Source organism: Gopherus evgoodei, chromosome 2 (genome assembly GCF_007399415.2).
Source record: "Gopherus evgoodei ecotype Sinaloan lineage chromosome 2, rGopEvg1_v1.p, whole genome shotgun sequence".
Classification (NCBI taxonomy): Eukaryota; Metazoa; Chordata; order Testudines; family Testudinidae; genus Gopherus; species Gopherus evgoodei.
In genome coordinates this window covers 81,596,051-81,611,053 of record NC_044323.1, presented here as the reverse complement: position 1 = coordinate 81,611,053, position 15,003 = coordinate 81,596,051, and the positions used below count along the sequence as shown (strand labels likewise).

At 45.5% G+C, this 15,003-nt stretch overlaps 1 protein-coding gene across 1 annotated transcript in view; it reads left to right on the top strand.

Annotated features, from left to right (window-relative positions):
- The window catches only part of LIMD1 (LIM domains containing 1), a 59,410-nt gene extending 46,593 nt beyond the window's left edge, over window positions 1-12,817 (top strand). Inside the window, exons 7-9 of the mRNA XM_030551163.1 lie at window positions 3,947-3,998; window positions 4,773-4,841; window positions 5,365-12,817. Coding sequence (XP_030407023.1) covers window positions 3,947-3,998; window positions 4,773-4,841; window positions 5,365-5,502 — 259 coding nt within the window. The 3' untranslated portion in view covers window positions 5,503-12,817. The remainder of the gene's footprint in view (window positions 1-3,946; window positions 3,999-4,772; window positions 4,842-5,364) is intronic.
- The last annotated feature ends 2,186 nt before the right edge of the window (window positions 12,818-15,003 follow it).

Genomic DNA, 15,003 nt, shown 5'->3' with positions numbered 1-15,003 from the left:
GACTCAAGAGGTCAGGGAGCTGGAGGGGCAGGAGGACCCAGTACCTCCTTTGGCCACCTTGTCGTCTTCCCCTGATGAAGCTGTGACGGATGTGAGCTTTGGGCCCTCCTCCAATTGACCATAGGGCACATCAGGATCTCCTTAGGCGAATCACCTGCAACGTCTGGTTGCAAGCGGAGGAGGTGGTCAAGGCTGAGGACCCCATGGTGGATATTTTCATTCCTGAAGGTCCATCATGGGTAGCTCTGCCTTTGATCAAGACTGTTCAAAACAACATAAAGACCATGTGGCAGACCCCGGCCTCGATTCTGCCGACCGCTAGGGACTGGGACGACTCCTCAGTGTGAACAAGTCAACCTTGTCATCGATCCAAAGAATAGAATTCATGGGGGTGGTGCTGGACTCAGTACAGGCAAGGGCATTCCTGCCAGAAACCTGATTCTAAGCCATTACAGACATTATTCAAAACTTCAGGCGGTACCCGACCACTACAGCAAGGGAATGCCTGAGTCTCCTCAGCCACATAGCATCATGCACTTACGTAGTCCGGCATGCCAGGCTGAGGCTCAGGCCACTCCAAGCGTGGCTCGCTTTGGCCTATTGCCTGGGGCGCAACAGCCTGAACTCAGCGATGATACTCCCACAGCAAGTAATCGGGTCCCTCCATTGATGGCTTGACCCTTGGATGGTGTGCACAGGAGTCCCCCTCAACAGCCCTCCTTGTCCCTAATAATGGACATGTCAGTGCTGGGTTGAGGGGCACATCTGGGAGATCTCTGAACACAGGGCCCATGGTCAGAGAACAAGCTCTTACTCCATATCAGTATCAGGGAGCTCAGAGCGGTGCGACTGGCATGCCAAACTTTCCAATCCCTACTGCAAGGCCAATGCATGGCAGTGATGACAGACAACACCACAGCCACATTTTACGTCAACAAGCAGGGTGGAGCCCAGTCCTCTCCCCTATGTTGGGAAGCCCTCCAGCTATGGGAGTTCTGCATAGCCCAGTCCATTCACCTGGAGACATCCTATCTCCCAGGCATGCAGAACGAAGTAGCAGATCACCTCAGCAGGTCCTTCTGCAATGACGAGTGGTCCAGATGTCATACATTCCATCTTCCAAAGGTGGGGATTTCCCCAACTCGATTTGTTTGCCATCCAGAGCAACAGAAAGTGCCCAATGTTCTTCTCCTTCCAGAAACACAGCCCGAGTTTGATCTCGGACACGTTCCTGCTACTCTGGGGAGACTGCCTCGTGTATGCCTTCCCACCGTTCCCACTCATGCACAAGGTACTGCTCAAAATCTGCAGAGACAAGGCAAAGGTAATCCTGCTGACCCCAGCATGGCCCCATCAACATTGGTACACCACGCTTCTGGAGCTGTCAGTGGACAGCATGATAGTATTACAGCTCTATCCCGATCTGCTCACACAGGACCACGGTTGCCTTCGCCACCTGGACCTCCAGTCCCTCCATCTTATGGCCTGGAAGCTTTATGGCTAAACCTGATGGAGCTCCTATGCTCAGGACCATTGAGGGATGCCCTACTAGGCAGCAGGAAACCATCCACCAGGGTCACGTATCTAGCTAAGTGGAAAAGGTTCACTTGCTGGTGTGCCCAGAATTACACACCTCCACTCCAGGTGCCTGTACCGCTCATCCTGGAGTTTCTCCTGCACCTGAAACAACAAGACCTGGCAGCACCATCAGTTAAGGTACACCTCGCTGCTATCTCAGCCTTCCATCTGGGAGCAGCATCTGGTTCCGTATTCGCCAACCCCATGGTAGGGCGTTTCCTCAAGGGCCTGGACAGGTTATATCTGTTATGAGTTGGCCAAGGTCCCACCCTCTGCTATTATGGCACATTCCACAAGGGAACAAACCTCATCAGCTGCTTTCCTGGCCCAGGTCCTGTCATAAACAGATAGCTAAGGGTTAATGTTCTTTTACCTGTAAAGGGGTAACAACAGTAACCTGAAACACCTGACCAGAGGACCAATCAGGAAACAAGATTTTTTCAAATCTGGGTGGAGGGAAGTTTTGGGGTGTGAATTCTTTGTTCTTTGTCTTGTGTCTGACCCTCTCGGCTCTGAGAGTGATTTTTCTATTTCCTGGCTTTCTAATCTTCTGTTTCCAAGTTGTAAGTACAAGGATAGTAAGACAATAGGTTTATATTGTTTTTTTTGTATTTACACGTGTGTAGTTGCTGGAATGTGTTAAATTGTATTCTTTTTGGATAAGGCTGTTTATTCATTTTTTTCCTTTAAGCAATTGACCCTGTATATTGTCAACTTGATACAGAGCCTATTTTTAATGTCTTTTTCATTCTTTTTTATGTAAAGCTTTCTTTTTAAGACCTGTTGGAGTTTTTCTTTAGTGGGGACTCCAGGGAATTGAGTCTGCAGCTCACCAGGGAATTGGTGGGAGGAAGAAGTCAGGGGGAAAATCTCTTTGTGTTAGATTTACTAAGCCTGACTTGGCATACCCTCTGGGTGAGGGAGGGGGGGAGAGAAATTAGCTCTCTTGGTACTTGTGTTTCCAGGACTGGAAGCAGGGAATCTCCTAGGGTCGTCCAGGGAGGGGAGCCTGGGAAGAAGTAACCAGGAAACAAGGGATGGGGTTTATTTCCCTTTGTTGTAGGAGTCAAGGCATCTGTCCCCCAGGGAAGGTTTTGGGGAGACCACAGTGAGCTAGGCACTATATAATTCCTGGCTGGTGGCAGCTTTACCAGGTCCAAGCTGGTAACTAAGCTTGGAAGTTTTCATGCTAACACCCATATTTTGGACGCTAAGGTCCAGATCTGGGAAAAAATGTTATGACAGGTCCTGATACAGGAGATCTGCAGAGCAGCAGGTTGGTCATCGGTACATACGTTTACCACTCACTGTGCTATCACCCAGCACAGCAGAGAGGAGGCGGCAGTCAGCAGAGCGGCGCTCCAATCAGCGATTCTTTGACTCTGATCCCACCTCCAGGGTAGAGCTTGGGAGTCACCTGACTGGAATTGATGTGAACAAGCACTTGAAGAAAAAACAGTTACTCACCTTCTCGTAACGGTTGTTCTTCAAGATATGTTCACGTCCATTCCAATACCCACCCTTCTTCCCCTCTGTCGGAGTAGCCGGCAAGAAGAAACTGAAGGGGGTTCATGTCAGCAGGGTCGTATATCCAGCACCATGAAGGCACCACTCCAGGGGGCTCCACAACCAACCCGACGGGAGCTGCTAAGGGAAAAACTTTCTGACGCCCATGCACATAGCGCGTTCAGACCTGATTGGAATGGACATAAACAACATATCTCAAAGAACAACAGTTACGAGAAGGTGAGTAACTGTTTTATCTGAGGATCTGCAGCTACCAGCTTGGTATGGCTCCTTCTGAGAATAACTAGCCCTGCTCACCACTCCTAAAAGTTTTCAGTTTTGAAAAACATGTCTAAACAGGTGCCCTTCCCTTCTAGAGAAAACAAAGTACTGAGAGTTGGCCTCAGAAATAGGCTCTCAAAAGTGTTTATTTCAAAATGGCAGTTCCTCAGATCGGAGCAGTTTCTGTCGGTCACACCAGGATATAACTGGCATAAATGACTTTTTTTTTTTTTTTAATGGATCACATACAATATTTGTTGATAAATTCCATGGTCCGGATGCTCCATGGCCTGGATGTATAAAAAATGTGTTGACTGGCCCTGGGATTTACTACTTCCTTCATAAGTAATGTTTATTGCAGATTGTGCAGCCATTCGAGCCAATATGAGGGCTATATGGTGGTATCCAGTTTGTTTACAAAATGAGCTAACAAACACTTGGAATGAAAAGCTCTTCACACAACTATCCTTGCAGATAAAGTGAAAAAACACATACTGCAAATTACCTCTTATTCAGAACATACAAGCCTCTTTCATACTGATGGTATGAGTGTAACTGTAATTTTTCATTGCTCTTATAGAGTTTTAGCTCCAAAATGTGCAGCATGTGGACATCCCATTCTGCCGACTGAGGTAAGAACCTTTTTTGCTATTGCTTACAGTTCTTACTCCACTGCTTTCTTGGGGACCCCTCGGATCATGCCATTTTTTCCTTCATGCTTAACTCTCTGTCAGACTATATGTTTTCCTGGCTCACAAGAGCTGTACGTTGTTTCCTCCAGAGTGTTGCCTTCACAGCAATCTCATCCTCTGTTGGCCCAAGGTTAAAGTGCAGTGTCTGAGACTCAGTAGTTCCTTTGCTTGATAGTTCAGTTTTCTACCACTGGGTTAATCTGCTCTTCACACCTTCTGTGAGGTTTCATCACTGTTACTGGTAGGTCAAACTAACTTGTCTCTTAGTCAATACCAAGTTGCTGATTTTGAAGAGTGTTCCACATATGAGGGAGTGCCCTCGACTAGAATCGAGTTCTTATTCATGATAATCTTGTTAATTTGCTGTCTTCTGGTAGAACCAGTTAAAAATGCTGATATTTTCTCAGAAATGTGAAATATTGAAGGATTTCACATACTCCTTGCTGTATCCATTTGGGATTGACGTGGCGAGCAGAAATCTTTCTTTTCGTCTCTGATGATCAGTTTTCCAGGGATTCCTACAGTAGATTGATGATGAAGCTTTGCTGAAAGCAGATCTGCAGATGGCAGGCTTTATCTGAGGTTTTCTGCCAGTGGCCCTCATGCATTTGTTCAGTATCCACATTGCTGCAGGAAGAAATTCACAGAACCCATGTGTCCCATCCTCCTTTACCCGCCATCTGTTTAATATATTTTTTGCTTTAATATTTACAGGGGTCTGATGAGACAATTCGGGTTGTGTCCATGGACAAGGATTACCACGTGGAATGTTATCACTGTGAGGTGGGTCAACAGCTTTCTAAGGGCAAAGTGAAAAAAATACTATTTTAAAAAGAAACAAAATACACAGATATCTTGGGAACTGAGCAGATCAGCAACCGCAATCTCTTGTTGGACATTTTTCAGCAGTTAATTGCTGTAGGAACTTAACAACATAATATGTCTAGGGACTTCAGTGGAGTAAAACAATGATGAATCCAGCATGGAGACTTTAAGAAAAATGCTAGTGTATCTAAGATGTATACGGACATAACTCACCATAAGATCTAAGTAATAAAGAAAAACTACTAAACCAGACTAACCTTACTGTGCTGGAGGTTGAATCTTACAGTGCTTATGATGGATACTTTCCTGCCCATGACAAATCTAGGTACTAGGGGCTTATTTCGAAAGAGCTGTCAACAGTTTAAGTGCTCATGTCCTTATCAGGGAATTGATCTCCTTTAAATACTGGTGTTGGGTACTAGCCGGTTCTTGCAGCAGAAAGCAAATATACATTTTAATAGCCACTCTGGTCTTTCTGTAGGATTGTGGGATGGAACTCAATGATGAAGATGGACATCGCTGTTATCCGCTCGATGAACATTTGCTTTGCCACTCCTGTCACCTGAAGCATATAGAGAAAGGCACGACTCCAGCAGCTGTGTACCAGCGTCACTACTAGTCAGTACTGCTAATTCCAAGAATTAGCCTGTCGGAGGACTTGTTACAGTACACATTTTTCCCCAGTTGATTTCCAGTATGCATTTTCCCCAATCAGTAGTTTACAGTAAGAGGATACAGTGACATTAGCTAGATTTTTTTTCCAAGGTTTGTATGTGTGTGAGCTCCACTCGTATCACAGATATGTTTATTTGAACATGTAATGTTTTCCAGGCTGGTCGATTTCTTTTCCCGTGCCTTTTTCTGATCTCAAGAGCTACTGAAAAATCTTCCCAAGTGAAAGTAAAGAGAAGTACAACCGTCTGTCACATCAGTGAGTTCGTATCATGTCATGCACAATTAATAAGCCACAGACCTCTCTGCCTGCCTGCTGGAACATATCTTCAGTCTGTGAAGTGGTTTCTGACAAGCATGTTTCATCAAATCCTCCAAGGATATCAGTTTATTAATACTGATTCTAAGAATCTTTATAGTTCTTTAGAAAAAGGTTTCTGTGCACAAAAGCACTTTCAGAGCTTTCAGTTTGTTCCCAGAACTCCAATGCCAGCCTGGCTGTGAAATGGTTGTGATGCAGAATAGCAATCTGAGCACAAACAAACCAGGCATCTCACTTGGCTGCTGAATGTCCACATCCTAATAATAATTTTTTTTAAACCGGAGCAAGATATACAAAGCCATCTTGGTAAATATGGTCACCTATGCTGTTGCTTGTGCATTAGCATGGTACGCTAGGATGACTTTGTTGCATAAAGTCTGAGCAGCAAATTACGTTTGAAAATATCTGGATGCTGAAAATATGTACGTGACGGCAATCTGTCTCCCATTATCTCTTGCAAAAGTCACTTTAGAAAAGAGCTCTGTGCACACAGACACTTCCTAAGCTTTTCATTTTGTCCATGAAGCTCAGACATCAACACTGCTGTGAAAAAGGTGTGAGTCAGGAGGGCTCAGTACTCACTTCTACAGTGTTTATCCAGCTCAGACCTATTTCATAATTATGCCTATTTAGAGTTCTGGGAACAGATTCAAGAGCATGATGAAGGCTTCATGTTTGCAGAGATTTAGAGCGTAACTCTGCAACCATCACTTGTGAGTAAGCCCATTGACACAAATGGATTTGCTCACATGAATAAGGATTACTTACGTGAACTGGGCTTGCAGGATTAGATCCTTACTTTTTTGTTCCATTCAGAAAGCAAAAATGGCAGATGTTTTTCCTTTTTAAACACCCATGCCTTTTAATCAAAGAAAATGCCTCCCAGTGGGTGCACAGCTATGTGTGTGTTAAATATGCGATAGATATTATTTGCATACTGTGTGTACTAAAGCTTTGTAGAAACTGGTATACAGGTACATTTTCTTTTTATTTAAAAAACCAGCTGTTTCCACTGCTGTTTAGTATCTGTGAACTGACATCCCCAATGTATCCTAACTGTATTGAAGGCTAATTAAATGCTAACTAAATCCTTTTGCATCAGAGCTAAGCTATTTCTACAACCCTGTTTGATAGTATAGTGTACGGTTTCCTCCAAGATCCACCATGAAAGAGTGCTGACTAAAATAGCTAACCAGTGGTAACTACATTCCAGGAATGAGCCGGAGCAAAGTAGCAATATTCTTCAACCAAACATCTCTTCCAGTAACAACTTTCTTTTGCTAGCTAATTGCTTGAAGTTAAAAAAAAAAATAAAAAAAAAAATAGGGCCAGTTTTTGCCACTCTTACTCCCACTGTATAGTATCTTACTCCAGGAGTAATCCTACTGAAATGAATGGAGGAATAAAGTATTTCTCAGCTAACAGTGGCAGAATCTGGCTCACGTTTGATATTCTAATATATACATTCCTCCCGCTCCTGGCCCTCCATTTTTCTCCCCCAGTATCCTTAGCCTAGAGCTGAGAGGAGCCAATCCTGAAAGGTGAGAAGTGCTTCCTAGAAATTGCTGAGTGTGCTCAACTTCACTTTGCAGAATTGGGCCCAGCTGATTCTTTTGTTTTTGTTTTGTTTTTCACCGAATGTCAAGAGAGGGGCATTTTGTCCCACAAAACTGTAGCTCTCAGCATCCCAGCCAAAGTCACCCTCTGTCACTATTTCCAATGACAACAGCAACTTCCAGGTGCAGCAGTCACTCTGTTGTGAGGACAGATAGGGCTCTTTCAAAGCTATTGATAATGCTGTTCCTTGTTTCTTGTGGTAGAGGATGCAAGAAAGCAGTGCAGATATGGTCTCCAGGCAAATGGAGCAGAGACAAGCAACTTTCCCATCTCCCCACTCTCCTTTCATCCACCCCTCTTTCTTCCTCTCTCTCCTATGCACACAGTATCTCTAAGGTTGTCTAGATTAGCGGAGGAAACTTTTGCTGGGTGTTTAACACCGTAAAATATTAATCTCTATTAACAATTTATTACATAGCCTCATTTGCCACAATGTGAGTAGAAATAAACGGAACCCAGCAACAGCAGATTTTTATGCTGAGATGGTTCAGCCAGGGAAAGGTTTAATCAGTTGTACAAGCAAGCGTAGTCAGTGGGAAGGGCGTTGGTTTAACATCTGCAGGGGAGAACTATGATGCGATTAGTAGTGATGGGCAGGTTTCCAATCCGATGCCCTCAGTTTGCCCTAATTGCCCTGCTCTGGCCACAAACCAGCCAAGGCTCTGGACTCTGATTTTGGCCCAGAGCTCGATCAGATCAGCAAACACCCCAACAGAGCACAGCAAACTGGTTTTTATGACCCCTCCATTAGGTGAATGCCTCTGCATGTACTTCATTGTGACTGCTGACCTTTGGGACGATGCCACTGGAATGAGGTTGGCAAGTAAGTCCTATAACGAAGGCCAGAAAGGATGGTTGGTTAGGGCTGTTCAGCGAGTTATTGAGCAAGTGGGGTAGTTTATCTCTGAAGCCCCAATATCCCCAAAGATTTACAGCCTCCAGATGAGTGAGGGAGGAATATTATTAAGGACTGGTAGTCACTGCATTAGTATTGAGTGAAACATTCCTATGCTAGTGCCCTTGACTCTGAGGCATGATGGGGAGTTTTACTGTCGATTTCAGCAGGAGCAGAATCAGTTCCAAGATGTACAAAAACTAGAACATGGAACTGGAGGGCTCAATATGCAGCTGTTGAACAACAGGGAGGGGGAGGGGCGATGCTGATGCAGCAGCAGCGCTATACACACGAAGGCTGAACCAGATGTAGTAACGCATAAGGACCAAATCCTGTCAGGTGCTGAGCACCCTCAACTCTATTTACCTTAGTGGAAGTGGAGGCTGCTCAGCTCTGCAGAGGATCGAAGCCTGTAGTGCTTGCAGCCACACCCAGTAGGTGTTTGGAAAAAGCAGTTGCAATCTAAGATTGTGCCAAGGTGCATGGGTGGGAAGCAGTGTAAATTGGCAACTAATGAACATCACTGACTATTCCTTGTAAACTAAAGCATTCTGACTGGAGAATATATGAATAACTTTCATAGGGATGAGGCATAAATGCCAGGCCTGGCACTAGTGCTCTATCCTCAAGAGATCAGCAATCCCATGGCTATGTTTTATTAGTGATACTGACTTTCAGAAAGCCACTGGTATGCGTGCGTTTCTGGTCATAATTTGGGGAAGATGTGAAAACACTAACAAGAACTGGACTCTCTTTTAAACACAATAGACTCCTCAGTCATTTAGGGCAACATCTGCATGATGCAGAATAGAGATGATTGGGTTATTTTGGGCTGCAGTCAGACCAGAGGAAATGCAATCTCACAAGAAGTCTGCTCGTTGATTTAAAAATATACCCATGGAAAACTAGTCAATGACACTCAAGTACAGGGCAACTTACTATTCAATAGATATTGGCGGCTTCTCCTTGGGTTTAAACTGTCACTCTCTTCTCTAACACTAAGAGGGAAGGGAAATGAGAGAATGAAAAGTTACTCTGTGGAAAGCCTCTCTTGGCCTGTCATTCTGCTGTGAGTTACACTGGAGAAGACTTCTCTGAACTGATGGAAAATTCAGCCTCCGGTTCCACATGGTGTCTTGTTTCTCATGTGAGCAATCCCAAAGCCCTCATCATTGGGGCAATGGAGGATTATCCTACTTTCTTTGTTACAGTTCTATAAATTATGAGTGATGTGAACTTTTGTTTTCTCCTAGTGTATTTACAGAGAGTTAGGCAGCAGCATTAAGCAATTGGGAAGGAGTGTATATGTTTGTGTTTGAAGCTAAAGTATACTGAATAATTGCTCACCTACTTGTTTTAACTTGTACTGTTTGATCTTTGTCAGTCTAAATTAATTCAAGATGCTTTTTGTTCCTGTTATTTAGAGGAAGATATTTACTGGTTTGTTTTAAAGTCTGATGTACATTTTCATCTCTGAGTTACTTATTTGCCAAGGCCCTCTTCCTCTCTGAAAGGAGTGGACACAGCAGATTTCACTGGAAGGTGTGTGGGTGAGAAGGCTGCCTTTGCAGCAGCATCTCCTAGCCCTGGAACCCATGGAACTCCCTCTACAAATACTCTGCAGGATTTGGAGGAATGGTAGTGGCAAGAGCTTGTCCTCATCACATTCTCCCCTTCCCAGGCTGTGGATATCTGAACCTATGCTGATGCTGCTAGTAGTGGCCCCAGGTCTGCACCCGTCTCTGCCAGGGGGTTTTATGCAGGCCAGGGAGTCTGAAAGCTGTGCTGTCAGGGGAGAGGGAGGACCAGGACCTCTGAGGAACTGTGGATTTCCTTCCTCAGGAACCCTGGAGATCTGTGGGGTGAGAGGCCCTACTCCCTGCCCTCAAACACCTCCCTCAAGGGAAGAATGCCAGAAAATTCAGAGCCTGTAAGGTGCTAAGGAACCTACCTCCCACGGACTTCACGGGGAATTGAGGGCACTCAGCACTTTGCAAGACCAAGCCTTCTGCAAGGTCAACCTGGCAGACTTTCCTGGGCCACCTGTACCTTTTGCCATGGGAATTTTGGCAGGAGAGGAAGAGTAGATCTTAAGCAGTTTAAAGCTGCCTCTGTGGAGAAGTTAAGAGCAAGATAGAGCTCTCACAAAGTGTGACAAATTCTGGCTTATTACATGGCTTATAAACATCATCTCTCTTCTCTTAACATGCATGTGCAATCTTTTGTTAAACAAGTTCTTGAAAGCCGCAGTGTGCTCTGAAAGTTAGTCTAGTCTTTATCTGCAGAAACACCTTTGCTCTTTTAATTTACTTTTAGGGTAAAGGATGTTTTGAGGTCTCCATTTTGCATATGATTATTCATTACAGCCAAATAGTTATTTAAATGAGAAATATCTAGAGTTTGCTTTCAAAAACCAGGATTTAATAGATTTTTAACTCAACTCATGCCTTTAAACACACACATTCTCTATTATTTAGAAGACTGTTGTTGGCTTAAATTGGGATTTTTGCATATAATATGGGGCAAGACAAAAAACTGCAGTAAAGACATTTGTGTGTATTTTAAAATAACAGCATGAAAAGTAGTTAAGGTCTAAAAGATTCACAAAACTGCAGTGGCTACTAAAAGAAAGAGAGGGCCCAATCCTGTGCCACTGAAGTCCAATGGAGATTTGTCATTTATTTCAATGGGAGCAGAATTGGGTCCTTGTTTAAAGAAGACTTACACTTGCTACGGAAAAGTTTTCCTTTTTTCCTAACTTCACCATGTTGGCCCAATCCTACAGATGCTCTGAATGTAGAACTGCTATTGATTTTGGCAACAGTTCTGCTTATGGGCTGGTTGCCAAACTGATCCTGATGCTAAGAAATCTCTCTCTCCTTTGAAGGAGTATGCTTGTATTTAACTTTTATGTATATGAGTTGTCTTATTGGAGTTAGTGGGCCTACTCGCGTACCCTGAAGTAAAGTATGCGTGTATAAGTTTTTGCAGATCAGGGCCGAAATTATTTAATGTATGCATGATGCAGGTATGGGAATAAATGGTATACAGTTTGTTTTAAGTGGTCATTTAAATATACCGGGGCCTCTTTAAGTAACTTAAACAGTGGGTGCTCATTTAAAAAAAAAAAAGCATGTTATCAAACAATGCTCTGGTTTTGGGTGGGAGATACGGGGTGCTTATGGTAAGAGAGGAGCCAAAAGTCTTTGTGGGGGGAAATTGTTCATCATATTACCATAAAATTAGTTGACAGATTTTTTTTGAGATTTTTTTTTTCCACCCGCTCTGTAGAGTGGACACAGCTCTGCTCTCTCTGACTTCAGGGCAAGGAGTATCAGGCCCCAAAAGCAAAATACCGTGTATCCTCCTTCTGTCTTTGTGTATGTCTGTGGCATTACAGGGGGATTGTGCTTTGTATAATAGAACTGCCAGGTATATTATGGCACTGAGACCTCACCGTGGTGATAGCAAGTATCTCTAGGGTTTCCGGGCAAGCTTTTTTGTAGGTGAATGTGGGATTCATTGGTCCTTATACTGGGATGCATTATTGTGTAATACTGATGAAGTCATTGTCATTACAATAGGGATGGATTGGGTCAACAACATATGCTGCCCCCATCTTAAAAACTGACTGAACATCTGAATCTGGCAGTTAGTCAGAAGACTTTCCCTTCTCCCATCACATGGCAAGTCCACTTTCTATGACACTGGTTATATGGCACTGTTGTGTACACCTAAGAGAAGCAGACCTAGCAGTCTGCGTTCTCTGGTAGGCTTTGGAAATACCCGCCTTTTGAAACAGCCCCTCAGAGGGCTCATAGGGAAATAAACTGACTGAGGAGAATCAAATTCAGGCTTCTCTAGCACTAAAATTCCTGAGCCCACTAAAAGGGAAACAGGAGATCGTGCAGCAGAGTGCACCACCTCCCAGCCTGAGGAAAGAAGTTAGGCATAATTTCTGCCCTATGTGGAAAATATAATGTATAAGCTAGTGCCTTTAGATGATGGTTACCTCACAGAGACTGTGTCCCGTATACTCTAGTGTTTGCTGCAAAGATGAATGAATAACTTGCTTCTAGAACTATTATCATGCCCTTACTAATATTGACTCTTATTCCCAATGCAGCTGGTCTGCAGTATACACCCACACTTGAACTCAGGCACACACAGGAATTACACTGCTTTCTACTCCAGAAAGTAAATCCAGAACCCAGGTGGAAATACTGAATGGTACTAATTTTTGTTGCCTTAAAACTCGGATCCAGAAGAGAGTGTACTAGAACTGCTGTTCGTGTATCTAACCTCGGCTACGTATGAATATGTTTTTTTTCTTTTATGCTGTTAAATATTTATAATGAAGGCCTGTAGCAATGGCGAACCTTTTGGCCTGCTGTGATTTCAGTGATTAAAAAGAATATAATATAATAACTCTGAGTCAGAATTCTTTTCTAACGTGATTACTGTATATTGCTTTAGTCAGGTCAGAAACTCAGGGGGAGCAATTTGTATTGTAAATGAGGGGGATTGGGTCAGCTGGATCTGTAATGAAAAACAAATATTTGATGAAACAAAAGTTCTTCTTTGAGTGATTGCTCACATCCATTCCACTTAGGTGTGCGCGCCGTGCGTGCACGCTCGTCGGAAACTTTTTTACCCTAGCAACTCCAGTGGGCCGGCAGGTCGCCCCCTAGAGCGGCGCCGCCATGGCGCTCAATATATACCCCTGCCGGCCCACCCGCTCCTCAGTTCCTTCTTACCGCCGTGTCGGTCGTTGGAACTGTGGAGTGCGGCATTGCTGTCCTCCACGTCCCTAGCTCTCCTTGTTACTACCGTTACTACAGTTGTTAGTTAGTCACAAAATGCATGGCTGTCGTTGTGGCACATCTTCGGCGCAGTCGTATCCACGTGTTCCCTTACCTAGACGATTGGTTAATTCGGGGCACGTCAGAGCTACAGGTTTGCAGCCACGTCCGCAGGATCACCGGCCTGTTTGCTACCTTGGGCCTCATGATCAACGTAGACAAGTCCACCCTGCTCCCCACGCAGAGGGTGGAGTTCATCGGGGCCGTCCTGGACTCCACCGTGGCCAGGGCTCTTCTGCCGTTACCAAGGTTCCAGGCGTTGTCGGCGATCGTTCAGCGATTGCGGGCAGCCCCCTTAACATCAATACGGACATGTCTAACCCTGTTAGGCCACATGGCAGCATGCACATTTGTGACCGATTACGCTCGGCTCCGCATGAGGCCCCTCCAGTCGTGGCTCATCGCACATTACCGGCCGGCAAGGCAACCACTAGACATGCTGATCACAATTCATGGTGCGTGGAGAAAGGTCTCCGCCCGATGGAAGTTTCGGTGGCCAATATTTTAGACTATATTTGGTCCCTCAAGCAACAGGGCCTGGCGATATCGTCCTTGCGGGTCCACCTGGCAGCTATCTCCACCTTTCACCCGGGTGGGGATGGCCGCTCCGTTTTTTCTCACCTGACGGTGACTAGATTCCTGAAAGGGCTGGAACGTCTATACCCTAACGTCCGACTCCCTGCTCCAACCTGGGATCTTAACCTGGTGTTGTCTCGGCTCATGGGGCCCCCCTTCGAGCCGTTAGCTACTTGCTCCCTACTCTATCTCTCTTGGAAGACTGCCTTTCTAGTAGCTATCACCTCAGCTAGACGGGTGTCGGAACTCCGGGCTCTCACGGTAGACCCCCCGTATACAGTCTTCCATAAAGATAAGGTGCAGCTGAGGCCACACCCGGCCTTTCTCCCCAAGGTGGTCTCAGCCTTCCACATCAACCAAGAGATATTCCTCCCGGTTTTTGTCCCGAAACCTCACTCTTCAGGCAGGGAGCAACAGCTCCACTCGCTTGATGTCCGTAGGGCTCTCGCGTTCTATGTGGAGAGGACCAAACCGTTCCGCAAATCCCCCCAGCTTTTCATGGCAGTAGCGGACCGCATGAAGGGGCTTCCCATTTCTTCGCAGAGGTTATCCTCGTGGGTAACGTCCTGTATCAGGAGCTGCTATGACTTGGCCCACGTCCCTACGGGCCGTGTGACTGCGCATTCTACCAGGGCGCAGGCGTTGTCGCTGGCTTTCCTCGCCCGTGTGCCCATCCAGGAAATCTGTCGGGCAGCGACCTGGTCATCGGTCCACACCTTTGCTTCCCACTACGCCCTGGTCCAGCAGTCAAGAGAGGATGCGGCCTTCGGATCTGCAGTGCTCCATGCCGCTACTTCTCACTCCGACCCCACCGCCTAGGTATGGCTTGGGAGTCACCTAACTGGAATGGATGTGAGCAATCACTCGAAGAAGAAAAGACGGTTACTCACCTTTGTAACTGTTGTTCTTCGAGATGTGTTGCTCACATCCATTCCACACCCGCCCTCCTTCCCCACTGTCGGAGTAGCCGGCAAGAAGGAACTGAGGAGCGGGTGGGCCGGCAGGGGTATATATTGAGCGCCATGGCGGCGCCACTCTAGGGGGCGACCTGCCAGCCCACTGGAGTTGCTAGGGTAAAAAAGTTTCCGACGAGCGTGCACGCGCGGCGCACACACCTAACTGGAATGGATGTGAGCAACACATCTCGAAGAACAACAGTTACAAAGGTGAGTAACC